The sequence below is a fragment of the Genypterus blacodes genome, unplaced genomic scaffold (genome assembly GCF_046128005.1).
Source record: "Genypterus blacodes isolate CSIRO-AG114 ecotype Tasmania unplaced genomic scaffold, CSIRO-AGI_Gbla_v1 ptg000038l_1, whole genome shotgun sequence".
NCBI classification, from domain to species: domain Eukaryota; kingdom Metazoa; phylum Chordata; class Actinopteri; order Ophidiiformes; family Ophidiidae; genus Genypterus; species Genypterus blacodes.
The window spans coordinates 1,075,383-1,096,009 of NW_027466851.1; the positions used below are offsets into that span (position 1 = coordinate 1,075,383).

The 20,627-nt window shown below is 45.9% G+C and overlaps 4 protein-coding genes across 4 annotated transcripts; 1 reads left to right on the forward strand and 3 right to left on the reverse strand.

Annotated features, from left to right (window-relative positions):
* Positions 1 to 252: 252 nt before the first annotated feature.
* On the reverse strand, positions 253 to 4,333 carry shld3 (shieldin complex subunit 3). The gene is made up of 4 exons (XM_076147461.1): positions 4,217 to 4,333; positions 3,298 to 3,735; positions 1,259 to 1,657; positions 253 to 1,008 (listed from the first exon to the last, which is right to left on the reverse strand). Exons 2-4 carry the CDS (start codon positions 3,628 to 3,630, stop codon positions 805 to 807), a joined length of 936 nt encoding a protein of 311 aa, XP_076003576.1. The 5' UTR covers positions 3,631 to 3,735; positions 4,217 to 4,333; the 3' UTR covers positions 253 to 804.
* A 269-nt stretch (positions 4,334 to 4,602) lies between these two features.
* LOC142996541 (serine/threonine-protein phosphatase 2A catalytic subunit beta isoform) lies at positions 4,603 to 10,654 on the reverse strand. The gene is made up of 8 exons (XM_076147492.1): positions 10,233 to 10,654; positions 8,710 to 8,748; positions 7,182 to 7,352; positions 6,658 to 6,831; positions 6,133 to 6,222; positions 5,866 to 6,027; positions 5,660 to 5,778; positions 4,603 to 5,282 (listed from the first exon to the last, which is right to left on the reverse strand). The coding sequence occupies exons 1-8, from the start codon at positions 10,332 to 10,334 to the stop codon at positions 5,210 to 5,212; spliced, it is 930 nt and encodes a 309-aa protein (XP_076003607.1). The 5' UTR covers positions 10,335 to 10,654; the 3' UTR covers positions 4,603 to 5,209.
* Positions 10,655 to 11,867: 1,213 nt separating this feature from the next.
* srp19 (signal recognition particle 19) lies at positions 11,868 to 14,042 on the forward strand. The gene is made up of 5 exons (XM_076147491.1): positions 11,868 to 12,072; positions 12,674 to 12,749; positions 13,163 to 13,234; positions 13,473 to 13,581; positions 13,775 to 14,042. Exons 1-5 carry the CDS (start codon positions 12,035 to 12,037, stop codon positions 13,903 to 13,905), a joined length of 426 nt encoding a protein of 141 aa, XP_076003606.1. The 5' UTR covers positions 11,868 to 12,034; the 3' UTR covers positions 13,906 to 14,042.
* A 1,412-nt stretch (positions 14,043 to 15,454) lies between these two features.
* On the reverse strand, positions 15,455 to 19,151 carry LOC142996526 (actin, cytoplasmic 1-like). Its single transcript, XM_076147478.1, has 9 exons — positions 19,061 to 19,151; positions 17,658 to 17,782; positions 17,445 to 17,573; positions 17,159 to 17,269; positions 16,910 to 16,994; positions 16,665 to 16,826; positions 16,294 to 16,485; positions 16,011 to 16,192; positions 15,455 to 15,921 (listed from the first exon to the last, which is right to left on the reverse strand). Exons 2-9 carry the CDS (start codon positions 17,778 to 17,780, stop codon positions 15,778 to 15,780), a joined length of 1,128 nt encoding a protein of 375 aa, XP_076003593.1. The 5' UTR covers positions 17,781 to 17,782; positions 19,061 to 19,151; the 3' UTR covers positions 15,455 to 15,777.
* Between the last annotated feature and the right edge of the window lie 1,476 nt (positions 19,152 to 20,627).

Genomic DNA, 20,627 nt, shown 5'->3' on the forward strand with positions numbered 1-20,627 from the left:
ACATTTTGTTACAAAGAGCCAAAACACAATCCGTCTGCATATAGGTTACATACAGTTCCAGCCAGGCAGCCAGGCTGAGCCCCGCCGTCACATCCGCTAACCTACATTTTAATCCAGTGTGCAACACTGAGAAAGGAGGGCAATGCAACAAAGGGTGGGGGGGTTGCACTGCGTTCATGCCAAACCCCTCAGAGCAGCACCATATCCTGCGACCAGTGCAAATGGTGATGTGAAGACAAACAGGAGAGGCAGCTTAGAAAAATAGAAATATTTTATTCACCATAGCAATAAATAAGCAAATATAAACAGACATCGTCAGAAATTTGGCTCAAGAAGCAAGTCATTTAGAAGCTGGATTATGGTTTAAATTTTCCCCAGTGCTGTAAAAAAATTGGTATTTCATGAATTTTGATAATTTTCTGAGGGGAACAGTGAAACATGTACACTGCTTATAAAACTGCACAATTAAAAATAGAGCAACAACAAAATCCCTGAAATATTGGCTATTAGGCCATATGTTGAATTGTTGATGCCTGAGAGAAAAGAGAGTCCCATTCCTTATTAGCAGCACCTACAGGCTGAACTGTGAATCACAATCAAAGCGTTGAACAACATGAATGACATCCTGATGCCCGACTGTCACAGTGTTCAAATACTCGTTTGTTACATTTCCACTGTTCACTTCAGTGCTTCACAGAAACAACCATAACCCCCTAAAAGAGGAGCAGAAGATTCTAATCCTGTTTATGGATCCAGATGAGTCCATTTGATTGTCCCAAAAGTCCTAAAAACAGCAGAGTTCATCTACATGCTGAAGACGTTTCCTCGTCTGTGGACGCACAGGTGGATGGAGCCGCACAGCCGCAGTTCATCCTTCAGAAAACGCCCCACCAGCTCAGAGTACAGGAGGTCACAGAACACCCAGATCTCCTCCTGCTCCCTCTGGATGTTGGCGTTGCACGTCGGCAGCCCGGAGCTCCGCACAGCTCGATTCAGACAGCGCCACACCTGCAGGAGGAAGAGGTGGAAGAGGAGAGACGATTCACTTTGTAGAATAAAAACTTAACTAAAGATTTGTTTGTTTTGTTCAAAACTGGAAATGGGAACACATCTTCTGGTGTGGGACCAGTGGAGAGCTTCACCAGTCATGAGGTCTTTGGACCAATTAGGACTCGGAGGAGGCAGAAGAAGGAAAGACTAAAGTTGTCTTATTCCACGTCTGTTTGCCGTTAAAGCTCTTCTGAGGCCCTTCACTGACCTGCTCAATGTCCCTGCCTGTCCCACAGTTCTGCTGGCGGACCACCCATTTAGCCCTCTGGCGGAGGTGCAGCCTGTGGGTGGACACAACGTGATGGAAGAGCTTGGACAGAGACAGGGGGCTCGGCAGTGAGACGCCTGTCAATGCGAAGATGCTCCACGACCTTCTGAGTGGAGAGCCAGGTGCAGCTCTGGCGACGTCTCGCTCTTCTCGGTCAGACCGCGCCGCTGGATGAGGACGGTTTGGTGTTTCTGACATGCAGACGTCGTCATCCTTAGAGGTTTGCTGGTTTTCTGTTGTTGACTTTCTGGTGGATTGTGTCAGTGGACCATCATGAGGTCTTTCATCAACAAGGACGCTAACTTTTGGTTTGGTTTGTTGGAGTTCAGTCGCTGCTGCCTGGAACAAACAAATGAAGACGCTGACTCATGGAGCTTAGAATCATCCAGAATAAAACTCATCTGATCAAAACCTTCTAGAACAAACTACACCGCGTTCCAAATTATTATGCAAATGATATTTTTCTCAGATTTTCCTAAATAGTCGATGCAAATGACAGTCATCAACCATTAGAGTATAATTCAAATTTTATGAAAACAAACCTCCCACTGATGACAGTATTTTTTCTAAAATAAAAAACTCAAAATGCACTGTTCCAAATTATTATGCACAACAGAGTTTCAAAACATTTTATAGGTTGTAAATAACTAAAAATGGTCATTTGTTGAATTTGCAGTATTAGGTCATATTTACTGAAATCAAAAGCTATTTCAATCAAAAACATCTTAACAGGCCGAGTTACATGTTAACATAGGACCCCTTGTTTGATATCACCTTCACAATTCTTGCATGCATTGAACTTGTGAGTTTTTGTAGAGTTTCTGGTTGAACTTCTCTGCAGGATGTCCGAATAGCCTCCCAGAGCTGCTGTTTTGATGTGAACTGCCTCCCACCCTCATAGATTGTTAGCTTGAGGATGCTCCAAAGGCTCTCAATAGGGTTGAGGTCAGGGGAAGATGGGGGCCACACCATGAGTTTCTCTCCTTTTATGCCCATAGCAGCCAATGACACAGAGGTATTCTTTGCAGCATGAGAAGGTGCATTGTCATGTATGAAGATGATTTCACTACGGAAGGAACAGTCCTTCTTTTTTTACCAGGGAAGAAAGTGGTCAGTCAGAAACTCAATATACTTTGCCGAGGTCATTTTCACAACTTCAGGGACCCTAAAGGGTCCTACCAGCTCTCCCCCCATGATTCCGGCCCAAAACATGACCCCGCCATCTCCTTGCTGACGTCTTCCATCGTCCACCAACCCTCCACTTCTCCATCCATCTGGCCCATCCAGGGTTGCACATCACTCATCAGTAAACAAGGCTGTTTAAAAATTAGTCTTCATGTATTTCTGAGCCCACTGCAACCGTTTCTGCTTGTGAGCCTGGAGGATCCTACACCTTGAGCTTCGTGGGACTCCAGAGGCACCAGCAGCTTCAAATACCTGTTTGCTGCTTTGTGATGGCATTTTAGCAGCTGCTCTCCTAATCTGATAAATTTGTCTGGCAGAAACCTTCCTCATTATGCCTTTATCTGCACGACCCCGTCTGTGCTCTGAATCAGCCACAAATGTCTTCACAGTACGATGATCACGCTTAAGTTTTTGTGAAATATCTAATGTTTTCATACCTTCTCCAAGGTCTTGCACTATTTGACGCCTTTCGGCAGCAGAGAGATCCTTTTTCTTTCCCATACTGCTTGAAACCTGTAGCCTACTTTATAATGTGGAACGTCCTTCTTAAGTAGTTTTCCTTTGATTGGGCTCACCTGGCAAACTGATCATTACAGCTGTCTGAGATTGATTCAATGATCCATAGAGCCCTGAGACACAATACCATCCTTGAGTTTCATTGAAAAACAGAAAATTAAATGTTTATGACACTTGAATCCAATTTGCATGATAATTTGGAACGCGTACAGTCGAATTAAAGACTTTTTCCCCCAAAAATCCTTTTTATCCCTTTATAAATCCCCTTGTAATATTACCCTGTGGTTCCTGGCCTCAGCGTGAGGGCGTGGCCTGTGTTCAGGGGTCGGGAGGTCATCTCTGTCTTCACGTGTCTGCGGTCTCTGGGGTCCAAACTCTGAGAGGTCTGGTTGAGTTCCAGGGTATTCTAGGAATTGACCAGTGTCTCTGATGACTGGAGGGGGTCTGGCTGGTCTGATGGGGGGGTGGCAGTCTCCAGCGGGGGGGAACCAGGGGGTGAAAACAGAAGGAGGCCGCCAGTGAAAAGGTTCCAGAAGCTTCTCTGTCGTCTCCAACAGGCTGCTGACACTGTCACCACGTCCAGGCTGGTAATGCAGCAGCACATCCTCCATCAGAGATCAGAGGGCTGAGAGCGCCACCTTCCTCCACCTCATGGTGATGCCACTGCAGACGGACCTGCAGGGGACGATGGGAAGGTGGCGAGCACTGATGTTTTCCTGTTGGGATTCAAACGGAAAAGCATCGACTTTGTTTACATTCACACAAATGGTTTTAATGTTTGATTAGCTTGTAAAGGCCTGTTGTTAATGATGGTTTCAGTTACACTCAGTTATACTCGGTGTTGCTATTCCGTCATCTTCTTTCACATGATTTTGTCTTCAGGTATTTGAGGATAAAAGGATACATATAAATAATCTAATGGTTTGTAGATAAATGAAGTACAATGTACAAACAGGAGCATGATTGAGTATATATAACACAAGTATACTTGTGTTATATAAGGTCTCATTTTAAGCGAACAAATAAATCAATTAATCGGTTTATTACTGCTGGATTGTGTGTGATGTTTGTTTTTAGCAGTTAGCGCCTAGCAGCTAGTTAGCTTGCGATAGCTAAGCACGGCTAATTAACAGCTACGAAACCAAGACAGACGAACACAGTTAACAGTTCATCGTATTCACAACTGAAAACACAAACCTGAAATAGTTGAAGTGTTTACCGACAAACACGAAGCAATTCAGTCGCTGGAGAGGGAATAGGGACACAACGCAGCGCCTCCCGTGAACTGTCGCGAGAGTTGGAGGCGGATTCCATTGGCCTTTGACCCCGTCCCGGTCTAATTTGACCCTCAGACTGGAACATCTTTAAGTGACGTTTTTTGACCCAACATGTGCAGAGCTGTTAGTACAGGCTGTCTGAGACATTTATTTAAATTCCCAATTTGAACAGGAACACAGTAACGATATGAAGTGTGTGTTGTTTGAGGTAACACACGCTCATAGACTGAAGTCACTGTAACTGTGACTCAACTTCAAACTAAAACAGTCAAACCCAGATGAAGAAAAGACAACAGCAGCCCGGTCTTTTGTCAATGGGACATTTTATTCATACGTCCGTTGTCTTTATTCAAATTACAGTAATATCTGCTGAGATGAGCAGCGGCTGCAGCCTGGACAGATTCAACCCACAGCTGGACAACTAGAAGCTAATTCTGTTTTTGTTGATTTTTCTCCATTTTTAAAATTAACTTGCAACAGAACAAAGCACATTATGCCGTGAGATGTGTTGTGAGGGGCCGTGGGGGTTTAGTGCTGAAACTCAAACAAACCAAACAAACTGCTGCGTCATACATGTGGGAAAGGATCAGAATATGGCACATTTGGTCCACGTTGGTAGTTTTATTATCTTGTTTCAACATGTAATAAACAAAAAAAAAAAAAAATCTTAAACAGATCATTGTGGTACATGTTTTTTCCAGAAGCACAGCATTAATGACAGCATATTGAAAACACGACTGTAGGGGGCGCCGTTCGCTCGTTTCCTCTCTTTTTGTTAAAACCTGTTTGTCAGCCAATCACTGGTTTCTATTCTCCTGGTACAGCATCATTATTAATCACTTCTTTCAATCCAAAGGGGGCGGGGCTTGGGGGGAGAGCTTGGTGGATGATTGACAGGGATGGCGTTGGACATTCACAGGAAGTAGTCAGGAGTGCGTCTGGTCACGTGGGGCTCGCCGCGGCGAGGGGCGGGGTCAAACTGAAGGCTGAGGAGACAAAAGTTCAGTTAGAGACATTTAGACTTCAACATGGAACCTCCGATTCCTGTGGGAGAGGAGAAGAGAGGAGACGCCTTGTGTCCTGATCACATGCTCTTCCTGTCTGCCATTGAAATCAATGAGAGGAGGAGGAGCAGCAGAGAGCATCAGAGCAGGAGATCGGAGTCTCTCCTGTTCCATTGCACTTAGGTCATGAACACGTTTCACACGTTAACACTTCCATCAGACTGAAGCAACAAGTGACTGTTCAACACTTCAGGTAACGTCGTTAACATAACAGGGGGAGCACAGCACATTTAGGACTGAAGAAGAGTGGGAACAAACTCTTCATCTCTGTGGGCTCACAATCTTGTGTTTACACTTACAAAGAGTATTTGAGGGTGTCGTCCAGTTCCATGATGGCCGCTTGGTTTCCACAGCGGTAGCAGTAGTTTGGAGCACTAAAGATGGTCACCACGTTCTTGTCATGGCCCCAGTTGTAACCCTGGTGACACACAGAAACATCAGCAGTCAAGGCTGAGAGAAAGCTCCGTTATGAGGCTCATCATCAGCGCCATGTGACGGTGGTTACCTCCATGACCAGCTGATGGGCACGAGACACCAGAGTGAGGCCGTTGGCGTGGTTGAAGGTTTCAGAGATGTCCTGTCCGAAGGTGTAGCCGGCACCTCGGGGAGAGATGCCCCACCCGCCGCGATCATCGGGGTCCGACCACAGCAGGTCACACATGGGGCCCTGAGGGGGACAGAGGACTCTGATGAGCACTGACCCTTAATGAAAACACTCCAGTTGCTTTCCCTTCCACTATTTGTTTGTGTGCGCGTGTGTGTGTATTCAGACCTCATGTGGGACTTCCTGCAGACGGTCCAGGGCTCGTATGTGATCCAGAGTGTCTATGGAGGGAGACAAACCTCCGTGCAGGCAGAAGATCTGAAAAGAAATCATGGATGAGCTCATTAGCGTTTGGAAATGGAAGAGTTTAGCGGCGTTACCGTCAGAGGAAGATGTTGGTAGTTAAATAAAGGTCAATGCAACAGTAACAGAACAGAGAAGACAATGATCAGAAAGGGACAAAGACGGTTTGACCGTTTAATAAAGCAGATCTGATTCCTAACGAACCACGACTCAGCACATCTGTGTCCAACCTCAGAGCTGAATGTTCCACAAACTGAAGGATAAACGGGATGAACTCAATATCTCTGACCACCTGCAAAAGCAGGTGACATTAAGCCCCGCCCCTCTCCCCCTCACGGCCAAGCACTCTGCTCTCCTGTTGTCAGAATGACTTCCTGTGTGAGTGGCTGCTAAAGAGAAGGCGGAGATGGGAAAACAGGAAGTGAGTGATGCGCGTTTGGCTCCTCCCACCTGTCCGTCAACCAGCGCGGTGAGCGGCAGGTAGTCGAACAGGTCTGTGAAGTACTTCCACACGTTGGCGTTGCCGTACTTCCTCAGGCACTCGTCATAGAAGCCATAAACCTGCGTGATCTGCCGCGACTCGTGGTTTCCTCGCAGGATGGTGATTCGCTCCTGGAAACGAACCTGAAGGAGAAAAGACAAGACGCTGAGCAAAATAAAGACATGTAGAGGGACGCACAGCACTGGTCGCTCTGCTCAGAGGGACACTGCCTTGGTTCCATTTGTGAGAAGCTACAGCTCGCTTCACTCAAACCATTAAACAGATGAGCTCTGATTGGTTCTCAGATCCTCCCTCAGTTTGTTGACACTGTGCTGTGGACACTTCCTGTGTTCAGTGAGGTTGTCACCTTCGCCTCAGCAGGAAGCCACAGTGTGACGCGTCCCACTCAAACATCAGATGATCTTTACTCACTAAACTAATAATGCCAACATGTCTGTTCGTCTGTGTCTGTGTCTGTGTGTGTGTGTGTTACCTTTAGCGTGACGAGCAGCGTGACCGTCTCCACAGAGTAATAGCCTCTGTCCACATAGTCTCCCATGAACAGGTAGTTGGTGTCAGGAGACTTCCCTCCGATCTTAAAGAGCTCCATCAGGTCGTGGAACTGACCATGGACGTCGCCGCACACCGTCACCGGGCATCGCACCTGACGACCACAACGGCTTATTAACAATCACCAACGGCTCATCGACCCAATAACCACACCTCACACAGTCTCACTCTGATTGATCCTGTGACCGATAGGCTGTTCCACATAAACTCTGTTCAGATTTAACACTCAAACATTTTACAGATCAAATATTTTCCCACCAGCGTCCGGCACATCACCATGCTCCCTAAAGTCACTATAACAGAATCTGATTAGCGTCTCACATTTACTTTGATATTTCTAACTTTAGCTGGTTTCTAATGGACTCTTTCTTATTTCCGTCTTATGAAAGCAAAGACCAAACAGCTGAAGTCTGAGTGAAGAATCAGGCTGAGCTGATCAAAGGGCTGTGACGCAGCGAGTCAGAGGGCCAGAGCAGCGACCTGTTGACACTGCACACACACACACACGTCAGCAGCCCTGTCACCTTCAGAGTGGAACAACATGTAGCTCAGCTGGATTCTTCTTCATGTGTTTGCTGCACTTTGTGACAGTCGGAGCGACAAAGAGCCCGTTTGACTTTAACAGAGAGAAGGTGAAGGCTGCAGACCGAGTTTATATTTTTGTTCTTTTATGCCCTCATTTCCTTTGTGATCATCTGTGTTCGTACAGCGTTACATGCTGATGACTGTTTGAGTCAACAGAAGCTTTGTAAAAAAACACACCGACACACACATTTGGTTCTTAAAGGCTTTCTGCTGTAGATGAGCTTTCTGTACTTCAGATGGATGAATCTGAGTGTTGCGCTTTAAATGACAGTAATTATGCACCACATTCTCTGGCTCAACCACAGGACAGAGTCCAAGCTTGGGAGGACGATAGAGAGGACAGGAAGGGTCCGGCACCCTCAGCTGTGTCTGCTGTGAGGAAGACACCCAAAACACAGCAGCCTGCACCCCCAGCTGCACCCTAGAGAGGCAGCTTATGCATCCTCACGCCTCTGAAGGATGTATTTAACATGTTTAACCAGCCTGGAGAGGAAAACACGAGACAGAAGTCTGTTGCACAAACTGAAATAGTTAGTTTATATGTTTGGCGTTTTGCTCGTTCTTTGATCTTTATGTTTTGATGGTTTCCATGTTTTTGTCCATCATGAGTTTCTTCATGTATTCTGGTTCTATCTGTGGGTCTCCAGTGAGGAATAACTCAGCTCACAGACTGAGTGCATCGCTTCCATTACTTTACAGATGTACGAGCACAAACTGAGACTAACTGATCCATGTTTGACCCATCAACCCTCACATTCTGTCCTTGCCATTTGGTCGAGTCAACCCCAGGCTGTGACCCCTTACAGGATTAAAAATACATATAGATACATCCCTCAATTAACTCTGTATGACAAAGAATGACTCACCTCCTGAACGTTGGACTCCTTGGTCAGAATCTCCTTGGCCTGTAAGTGAGAGGGAAATGATCATTAAACCTTCTGAATTCAAACATCTGAGGGTTCAACTGATGGAAACCAGCACACAGCGACAGAAACGGAGCAGAACTCAGGTGAAGTTCAGCGTTACACGTTAAAACACAGAAGCAGCTCGTGTTCAGCCTCCACGACAGACAGACCGGCCCATGTGCCGCGTCGAGTCTGTTGGTCCTCACAGGACACCATAGTTTAGATCAAATCATCATGGGCAAAAAATGTGAGTTTAGCCTCTGATAGAAGGACTCTGCTCCTTTTATCAGAGTTCATCTGCTTCTGTGCTACATGAGACTGATCTGATCCCACTAAGCAAACAAAGCTCTGATTGATTCCCGGTCCCTCCTGACTGCATGACGAGGTGCCCTTGAGCAAGACACAATGTTTATTATAAAAAATATGGAGCAGTGGGTAACATTTCAAAAACATTGTTTGTACTTCAATCTATAAACGTTTGACTGTTTGCCTGTTTCTGTTCTTTAGTCAGATACCAGACAGAGATAATCAAACCATTTGCAGACACCAGCTTGACTTCTTGTTGGTCCTTCATGTTGGGATTCAGCAGATCAATGTTTAACATTTAAAACATTGCTTAGTTATGACCTCATTGCATTAGAAGCAGCAAGTATCTCCATGTATCAGCGCATCCACGCATTCCAAACATGTTTGTGATGTGGACCACAGATCAGATCGTGTTACATAATCACACTATAATGATTCGTTGGGACATTACTGACAACGATGACCTGGAAACTACTTTTAACTTAACATTCATTCCTGAATCCGTGTGTGTGCACAATCACGGCGTGCCTGTGAGACACGCTGGTCGTGTCCACTTTGTTGAGGACACAGACGCGCTGCTGTGATGTTTTGCTCATAAAACTGATACGAGCTTAATGGAGAAACAGGCCGGAAACCGAGCGGCCGAGCTGCCGCTGCTTCTGTGGCGCAACAGCCTCACTTAGCAGCGGGCTGATCGATTGTGACACAGCGCGACGAAAAGCAAACACGGGTCACCAAGCACAAGACATTGGATGCAAGAACCGCTTAAATTAAATAACCCGGACATAGAGCGCGAAACCATATTTGTGCGAAATGGAGGCAGGGTGATAAACTCTCAGGGAAGCAGGGAACGGCTAATTGTTGGAAATGCTGGGGGGAGAAAAAGCCATTTTCGGCCTGCGTGTCTTGCAATGAGGTTTGCAACACAAGCAACCATGTCATCGAATTAACTCAACGTACAATTCCTTACCCGAACCGACCTACGATAAGCAACACTATTAACATGAGAATTTAGCATCGGCAGTGACATAACGCTGAGGATGACTGGCCGAAAAGGGGCGAGAAGCAGCCGCCTAGCCTGCTTCCAGCAATTAGTCGGACCCGCTTTTGCAATTTAGGCCACGTTCAGAGCTCGATGTTCGCTGAGAATAAACCGTGAGCAAATGTGTCCCACTTACCTTTTCACAGAGCGTCCTGACCTGGTTTTCCGATAACTGCTTACACTCGTTTAGCTGTTCGATCCATTGGTCTAACTCTTTAGTAAAAGTTTTGTCTTCCATGACAGACGCGGTAGCTCGCTAAGCTAGCTGTGTTAGCTACCTGAAAAACACAGAACGTTAGCTTCTTTAGCCTTTAGCTCGCCGTATTGTTAGCCCGATCTAGTCCCGCCAAACCGGTTCCAAAGTCGACGATAAGACCGTAGAAACGAGCCGTTCACTGAACTTCTAACATAGTAAATTCATAGACGAGAATTATAAACGTTAAAAACCGCTGGATGTCACCCGGGGGGTCGGATGGGTCGAAAGTCCCCGATGCGGCGGAGCGTAGCGCAGGAGGCAGCGGCGTCGCAGCGTTTAGCCGATTTGCTAGAGGAGCTAGCTGAAATAACATCCGGGCATTTCAGGCGCAGGCAGGGTCAGCTCACGGGCGACACCATTTGGAAGGACACGGAAGTGTAGCTTATTTACATCATCGCACAAAATAAAGAGAAACAAACACAAACCACGTTGCGACTAAACACACATACTGCATATTCGAAGTAAGAGTAATCACCATCATACTTTATTTTATTTCAATTGCCCCTGTGTATTTTGATGCATATCTGTCTGGCATGCTTGACATTAAATTTTATATTTCCCTTTTTTATTCTTCACAGTCCCTATTTCCCACACTGTTGAAGATTACTCAAAGTACACGAATTATACTACCTGTAATATTGCTTTCAGCGTAATGAACTTTAAGCAGAATAATTTTAAATCACATAAACCTCAGTATGGGTGGTGTTTTCACTTTGGGTGGTGGTGCGGACTTTGGTTCAAATGTAGGTGTGGATAAAATTCACAGTGCTGCTGCTCTGAATTTGTGTCGCTTCTTTCAACACAAATCACAATACAGAGGAGAATATCAAGTACGCTGTTGCCTGTTATTTAATAATTATCTCATAATATATATTTTTATCAGCTGATTGCACTTATATTTCATTCATGTATTGTATCAATTAAATGTTTCATAGTCATTTATTATCCACTGTATACGTTGTATTCAGAATCAGAAATCAGAGAGCCCTTTGTTGTCATGGTAACAGTACAATCTACAAGCTACAGCACAGTGGGAGTTAAAAGTACAAAAAACAAAACACCAGGTATTCCACAGACCAACCAGCAATAAATTAATAAATGTAAATTATTAAATGCTCCTGAAAAAATAAATACTAAAATATATATAATCGGTATTATCGGAGGTAGGTTTTTCCCCCCATTTTTATGTAATAATATAATGTCATCTAAACTGGGAATCAAGAAGTGATTGAACAATTTCACCAACGTGAAAATTGATATTTTCATCCACGATTGTGTATTTTCCTCACAATTATCACAAAGTATCAGAAAATTATGAAGTAGTCTGTAAGAATTAAGAGACAATTAGTACGAACATGTTGGCTTCCTGGAGATACTAATGTTTGCTCTCATAATTACTGTGTCATAATGTTGTATTGATTGTTGGAGTTATTAAGTCATAATTATGACAAATTATAAAACTTTCAAGCTCAAAATGACTCTTGGTGGTGAGTTTGATAAGTAACCAGCACCGCTCAGGGCGGGCGGTGCTCCGCTCTCAGTCCAGCTTGTCAACAGTGAGCGATCGCACCTGAAGCAGCCATATGGCTTTGCGGTTCACAGCTCGGATCTAACCTTAACCGTCTACCACAGAACCGAACCTCGCCGCGCCGAATTTAGCCGAACGGCAGCGCGAACACACGATGGCTCATCTGACCCAAAGTCCCGCTGACAAAGAGAGGTGAGCTCACACAGGGGAGCTAGCCGGTTAGCCTACCCGAGCTAACGCTACCATGGACCCAAACTCAGGACGAAAGATAGAATTCTAGAGATATCAAGTGTACAAACGGCGTCATACACTCACATATAAGTGGACGTATAGTGATAAAATGTTAATGTTGGTTTCGACTGACGCGTCGTTGAATAGTTTAACTTCAATTAGACAAACATTAAAGGTTTGATTGGCTCACACGGCGCTGCTAACTGAATAGTGTGACTAGCTAACTGATTAGCCGAGTCCAAACGTTTGGCGCGTGGCTGTTTTTATAACTTACACAAAATCAAGATAACACGAGTCTGAAATTCGTTTTTTACTTGTAAATCAGAATTTAACATTAAATTTGGCCTTCCTTGCTCTCCGTACGACCTGGTTGTTATCCGAACAGCCTTTAGCATGACGTGTTAAAGCTCCCAATATACAGCAAGCGGCAGACAGAACCGGGCAGACAGTCAGTCAATGTTCCTGTCGTCGTTTCCATATTAAATCACGTGTCAGCTCCTTCATAAATCAGAAGAATTCCTAAGTTACCCACAGTTAAGCTTGAACTTTTGAGATGTTTCAGGTTCGTCTGCCTGTATCCAGTCTACATCAACAGTAAGAAGACTCTGGCAGAAGGTCGCAGGATCTCTGCAGAGAAGGTGACACACACACACACACACACACACACACAGTTTGTAGACGGGGAAGTTTATAGAAAGTCAGAGGTCAGATGCACCCATGTCTCACCTTCACCTCACGCTGCCAGATGTTATCAGTGTTTTGATGAGATTTGACAGTTTCATTGTCATTTCAATCTGATTATCTTCATCCAAGTACAATCCATGTTTTACTCCCTGATGTTACTGCTGATCACTTTTCAAATCATGTCAGGTGTCGATTGATTCCATATCAAAATCAACAAGCAGATCTGAAATCAGTGTAAACCTGAGGGATGACTGATGATCCCAGGAGAGGACGGTGGACTGGTGGTGCACACACTCACACACTCCCTGTCTTACTGATGGGGAATGTGAAGACTGATGGGACTGAAGCTGATCTTGTGTCTCTGCAGGCCGTGGAGAATCCGTCCTGTGCTGAGATCAGAGATGTCCTGACGGCTGCTGGGATGAACGTCTACGTAGAGGTAAACGCCAAGCACGCGTACTGGACTAGATTAGATAAAGACCTCGTACAAGGGCGTAATGAAGACCACGGAGGAGTGACGCCTCTTGGTGCACTGTAGTTCATAATGTGACAGTGTACCACAGACGAATACAAGCCAGAGTCTGAGAAGGCAAAGACACAAAGGCTCCAGCCAATCAGAAACCTGTATTTCCCTTGCAATGGCTTATTATTTTTTATTTGTTTACTGTGTGTGTCAGAACAAAATGCATCCCAGGGAGTGGAACAGGGACGTCCAATTCAGAGGTCGGGTCAGAATTCAGATCAAACAGGCAGATGGCAGCTTGTGTCAGGACAAATTCACCTCCCGTAAGTCTCTCTCTCTCTCTCTCTCACTCTCACTCTCACTCACTCTCACTCACATCGTATCTGCCTCTCTGTGAAGCTTTTTCTCTGGGTGGAGGCGCTACAGAGCTCCTCCAGCAGGGGGCAGTGTTGGAGCAGCAGAGCGTCCTGTCCTGCTCAGCAGCAGTCAAACCCTCTCTGTCCCTCTGTGCCTCAGGTAAGGAGGTGATGTTCTACGTGGCAGAAATGATCCCCAAACTAAAAACCCGAACCCAGAAGAGCGGCGGTGGAGACAGCAGCTCCCAGCAGGGGGAAGGAGGCAAGAAGAGCAAGAAGAAGAAGAAGTAGACGCCCAGAAAAGAACTAGTTTCATCTTTTTTGTATTTTTCGCAGCTGGTTGTTTTGAAGTTCGTCAAGATGTGTTTGAAGAATCAAACTCTTTTCTTTCTTCTGATTGTAATTTTGAAATAAAGGCGTCTACTGAATATTTGTAAGTTTTCTGAAACACGGAAGCAATAAGTGATTTTGCTCAGTAAAGCAGATCTAAAGGGTTAAAGTGATTCACGTTCACTTCCTCCTCATGAATTCCAACAGGAAACCAGCAAATCACCTGTCAGGGACCAAGTCAAATGATTCATGATTGCCAGTTTAGGCTCATTCAGAGTTTCATGCACGGACAGGATGTTTGATTATATACAGCATCAACAAAAATGTAAAGAGGTCCAGTTAGAGAAAATGTCTTGAAGCAAAGGTCCGAAAAATAAGTGTGATATATATTTAAGTAGCCTAGTAGTTGTATCATCAGTGTCGTTTTTGTCTTCCTTCCTCCGGCTCAGTCGTCTGTATATCTCCCTTTGTTCTCTTACCTGTATCGCTCTTTTTTCTTTCTAGTCTTTAATTTGCCTCTAACTCGCTCACCTGTCTGTCTGCACCGTAGAGTCGCAATGTTTGCCGCCTGGAATGCACACACTTGATTGGCTGAGTAGTATCACGTGGGATGGCTTAAGTCTAATGCAATTGGTCGATGTGTTGTCCTCGCTAATCCTTTACCGTAATAACTACAACAGCGGCGCCAGTTATAGACGCGCCCCGTCTTTAAAAACCATTCTATTTTGGCTGTAGGTCAGTGTCCGTATGGAACGGCTTCTGGGTCCGGACCCGGACCGCGGTACCCCTGTTGGTGACCTAGGATATACAGGAAAAAAGTTCTTGCAGAACTCCTCTGCAGATCATTTTAATGGAGTCTTGACAGTGAAGAAACAAACACCACACTGTTCAGCTCCTCAGACTGATTTAACCCTTAACCTCCCCTCATCTGTGGCACTCACTCTGATTTTCTTAAATATGAATCATATTTGGTTTGAGCTTCCTGAGCTCAGTAAAGCACTGGGAGGTTTGTCATCCTGCCTGACTGTCACTAGTGAGGTGATGGGTGCTTACAGCTCTGGGTCCTCTGGCTGGTCATGGGAGTCCAGCTGTGTCTGTTCAACCACACGTTTGTCATGAAAAGCTTGATTCAGTGATCCTGGATAACTGCACTCTAGTATTCACCGAGTTAAACCTGCCAATAAACTTAAACTTGACCTGCACTAGAGGAAATATGGAAAGGTTTTATAAAATGGAATGAAAGTGTTTACATGCCATCATCCTCACAGGAAATGGGTCAAAGGTCAAGACCAAGTTCCCCTGATGAGATTGGCTACACACATCAAGTCCTATTAGTACAGTGCACACAGTCAGCTGTCTAGCTGACGTGACAAACGCAGAAGTGTGCAAGCAGAGAACTATATCGCCTAGCAACCATCTGTCAAACACTTCCTAAGGTCCAGAACAGCAGAAATGTGATTACATCTCAGACTCTTTTTACCACTTTAAAGTTCAGACAAAGTCACTGATAAACTGTTGACAAGTTTTTATTGATAAAGCCAAAAATCATAGTTTTCAGTTGATCAGGAGTTGAGCTGTACATTGATAAGGAGGCAAAGGGAAGCTCACTTAGTGCTCCAGGTCACATTACAGAGGTAGAAGGAACTTTGGGTCGGTAGGAACTATTTATTTTAACCAGGAGGACACAGCTGACAAAAAGCTCCTCGTCCGCACTTACACACCTTTAGTTTACCATGGGGGGAGGGAGGGAGGAGGGGGGAGTGTAAACAGTCAGTGGATTCATGTGGCGTAACGTCTTTGGAAGAGACGGAGACATTTATGGGACGGTTCTCTTTAGAAGCACTTGCGGTGGACGATGGAGGGGCCGGACTCATCGTACTCCTGCTTGCTGATCCACATCTGCTGGAAGGTGGAGAGGGAGGCCAAGATGGAGCCGCCGATCCACACAGAGTACTTCCTCTCTGGGGGAGCGATGATCTGAGGGGAGCAGAGACGCGTCAAAAACAGTCAAAGGGTGCAATGAGGCACACGACCAAAGTGCAGACGCCATGAGAACGCCAGCTTACCTTGATCTTCATGGTGGGCGGGGCCAGGGATGTGATCTCCTTCTGCATGCGGTCAGCGATGCCGGGGTACATGGTGGTGCCTCCTGACAGCACGGTGTTGGCATACAGGTCCTTACGGATGTCCACGTCGCACTTCATGATGCTGTTGTAGGTGGTCTCATGGATGCCGCTGGACTCCATACCTGCACACCAGCAGACGGACATTAGGGGGCAGCAGACGCAGCTTTGCCTTTTTACAGGCTTAAAGCAACATTAGATCAGGCGTCATCAGGTGGTTACTAACCGATAAAGGCAGGCTGGAAGAGTGCTTCTGCGGCACGGAACCTTTCGTTGCCGACGGTGATGACCTGTCCATCAGGAAGCTCGTAGCTCTTCTCCAGGGATGAAGATGAAATTGCCGTTTGCATCTCCTGTTCAAAGTCCAGAGCGACGTAACACAGCTTCTCCTTGACGTCACGGACAATTTCACGCTCGGCTGCACAGGAGAAGCAAACAAAATGCAGTCAGAGTCAAGTACCAGTTTAATGCATCGGCAACGCGTTCATTTGTCCATGTAGCGCCTGATGGATCTTAGTGCTAATCGGCTAAAACCATGTGAGCTCCTAATGCTCATTTTCCTGATGTGATGAATGTCTGCGTTGGTCACCATCATACCTGTGGTGGTGAAGCTGTAGCCTCTCTCAGTCAGGATCTTCATCAAGTAGTCGGTCAGATCTCTGCCAGCCAAGTCCAAACGCAGGATGGCGTGAGGCAGAGCGTAACCCTCGTAGATGGGCACTGTGTGGCTCACACCGTCACCAGAGTCCATCACGATACCTGCAGAAAGAAGAGCGTGTCACACACACACACAGCACGGCAGACAGGTACATGTGCAGAGCCGCTCGTGGGTCAGTCCTCACCTGTGGTACGACCGGAGGCGTACAGGGACAGCACGGCCTGGATGGCCACATACATGGCGGGACAGTTGAAGGTCTCAAACATGATCTGAAGCAGAGAAACAGGACCATCAGCGAAAAAGCAAGGACGCGATCCTACATGAGTAACATGTTCTACCAAGTCCAGTATATGAAGCTGGAGGCACAAGTCTGGACCGTCAGGAGGCTCAGTGCTGCATGCCTTCATGCTCACAGCGGCCATGTCAAACAAACCTGTGTCATCTTCTCCCTGTTGGCTTTGGGGTTGAGTGGAGCCTCTGTGAGCAGGACCGGGTGCTCCTCAGGTGCCACTCGGAGCTCATTGTAGAAGGTGTGATGCCAGATCTGCAGAGAGGACGAGGCCCATAGTTAGTAACCAAACTGGAGAAATTCAAAATCTTAAGATGGCTATGAATGAGGCTTTATGCTAAAGGTGAACTGTGACAGTGTTGGATCAACTTTACAGCCGTCATGGCCTGCCTGAGGTCAGGACAGCTGTTGCTTCTGTGTCCATGTTTACCTTCTCCATGTCGTCCCAGTTGGTGACGATGCCGTGCTCGATGGGGTACTTCAGGGTCAGGATGCCTCTCTTGCTCTGAGCCTCGTCGCCCACGTAGCTGTCCTTCTGTCCCATCCCCACCATCACACCCTGCACACACAAACACAAGTTACACATGGTCCTAGACTAAAGTCCTCTAGCTTCTTTCAGAAACGGTGGATGCGTTGGCGTTACCTGGTGTCTGGGTCGGCCCACGATGGACGGGAAGACGGCACGAGGGGCGTCATCACCGGCGAATCCGGCCTTGCACATACCGGAGCCATTGTCGACAACGAGGGCAGCGATCTCTTCGTCCATGTCTGAAAGAATGTACACACAAAACACGTCACGTCCTGTTTCCTCTTCCTTTTGATGTTTAAAGTCAAAACGTCACCGCCAATGCCAGGCTGGACAGCTACTTAAATAAACAATTGTGATGTCAGATAAAGTTACAATAGTGATGTCGTCCAAACTAATAAGGTCCCATTAATGATGTCATACTTACAAGCCACCAAATCTAGTTCATGGCTTGGCTCTTACAGGTTTGAATGTTTAATATCAAGATAAAGTAATAAAAGCCGAGAGTCTCATTTACAGGGAACATAAACAGACGAAACGACAATGTGGGATTAAAGGTCAAAGCCCGACGACGGCACATTTGACTTCTGCCCCACAGTGACTTTGCATCCCATCAGCAGCTGCATCACTCTGAGCTCCACTCGTCACTCAGGAATCGGGCGTGGCAGCGCAGTCAAGTTGCCAAACCTGATTAGCTGCAGCTTTCTACTTCCTGTAGCTTCAGGACATTTTCAAACAAGTTTAGGCAAAACAAGACCACTCCTTTCTCCGAGCCGCCGCCTGAGTCTCAGCTTGTCTCCTAATAAGGTAAAGATTCTGCTCAGGACTGTTTCCTGTCATCCGCATCCTGGAGTATTAGCCTATGAGGGAGGAGTCGTGCAGCAAGGCGCAACTAAACCAGCAACTCAGCCCAACTGCAACTACGAAAGATGACTTAAGATGAACATTTGCCTTTTTTAACTCAAAAGCAAATTTGACAGCGTGTCTGGAAGGTCAGAGACAAAGACGTCTCAGATCCAGACTTGGACACCTTTGAACACTTGGCATATTTTTCAAGCAAGACAGTTAACTCAGAACTAACATACAAGCTCCTTTAACACGACATGTGAAGATGCAGTGACATAACTGAGTTAGAAAGCTGCAAACACACATCTGGGTGACTTCCTGTTCCTGACTGAGCTCACTGAAATTTACTCTCAATCTTCTGCCTTCACGTCGACACAATTACAAGTTTCAGCATCTGACAGTTCCAAAGTTAAAAGTGAACGTGTTGCACAAACTGCACCTCCACATGCAAGTTCAGGTTCACTAACAGGCAGGAGTTCATTCACATTCCAACTGTTTTGCAGGTTTATCAAACTCAAAACCTGAAACTTAAACCTGCTGCGCATCTTCGGCCCGTCACACCTGGCAGTGATTAGATATCGATCACCAAGGTAGAGATCGATAAACGGGCTCACTGATCAAACTCAAGCTTCACAGTTCCATGTCAGTTCAAAGCAAAGGGTCGCAGTTCTTACCTGTGCAGGTGCGTCGGTTTGTGTGTGTTTGTTTGTGCTGGTGTCCCGGATGTGCCGCTCGGAGTGGCTCTGCGGGTCGACCTGCCGCCTTTTATCCGCGCTCGCGCCGCCGCTCGCTCGCGTTGTCCATAAAAGGAAACGTTCTGTCACCCTGAGCTCTGATTGGTCCAGGTGAGCGAGATCCCCCGACCTCTCCCAGCGCGACTTCTGATTGGTGGGAGCGGAGATCCGTCAAGGCGCGCGCGCAGAGGCATTCAGGACCAGTTTCCCAAACAGCCTGAGGGCCTCAGACTCACCGCAGGTATGATTGCACAACTTTGCTCAGGACAAACTCATTCATTGACGGTAGAGCAGCAGAACGCTGTCAGACTGTGGAGTCATAATGTGCAGGACCGAGACAGAGATGAAGGCACCTGACATCAAGCTGAGACCTCCAACCAGCCACCTGATGCTCCTGAACTGAGGCCCAGAGACTTTAATCACATCACATCTTTTATTAAGAGGCACACCCGTTCTTACAACTAAGAGCTGCACTGTAAAAACACTGTATGATTGTTCAAACACAAATTAAGTTTCTCTATGAATAAACAAATGACATGATACATTAAGTTTTATTTGCACCACAGTGACCCAAAGACTTCTCCACAATGTGCGAATGTAGGTCTATTCTATTCTATTCTATTCTACTTTTTCAATTCTATTCTAATTTGCAGTCGTCAGCGTTAATAAGACCCGCAGAGGCCCCTGTCGCTACGTTTACTACTGATTATACTGCGATGAAGGAAGTAATTCAGTCATGGAAACATTTCAAAGTGATTGAATTTGGCCCAAATCAAAGTGTGTGAACCCTCAATAGACCTTGATCAAGTGACTATGAATCAATTTTTTCAGGCATGTAGATGTCTTAATCAGTCTGCACCTTCAGTCACACTGAGGACAAATACCTACCTCTGTCCCTTTAGGCCACACCCACATCACCAAACACCAAACTAGAGTTAAACCAGAGAGCCATGACAACATACAGAGGGTTCAGGGTCAAAGGTCATAGTTACTATGGTCTAGGTCAGAGGTCAACATATTAGTATCAACTAAATTTCTAGCTTCATGTAGATGAGCTTTTAGAGGCTCTAACGTGTGTTCATGGATCAGATGAGATTAAAGTCATCTGGCATGATGTCTCTCTCTCTCTCTCTCTCTCTCTCTCTCTCTCTCTCTCTCTCTCTCTCTCTCTCTCTCTCTCTCTCTCCTGTACCAAACAAAGTGTGACCATATAAGGTTGGCTGTGTAACTGACATAGCACGTTACAAAACACCTGAAATCCACCACACGACCTCAGTGTGGTTGCAATTTCAAGTCCCTGCAGGCTCAGACTTGACTGTGGATGCAGAATGAAAACAAACTGTGAAATTCTTTGACGCTGTCACTCACTGTGATGCTGTTTCCCTCATTTTGGAATCAAACTCATTGATTCCATATCAGTAATATCAGTAATATTTCTCCACAAGTTTAGAGATTCATATTCACTACACACCATCATTGATTTGTATTGATTGCTGCTGAGGATTCA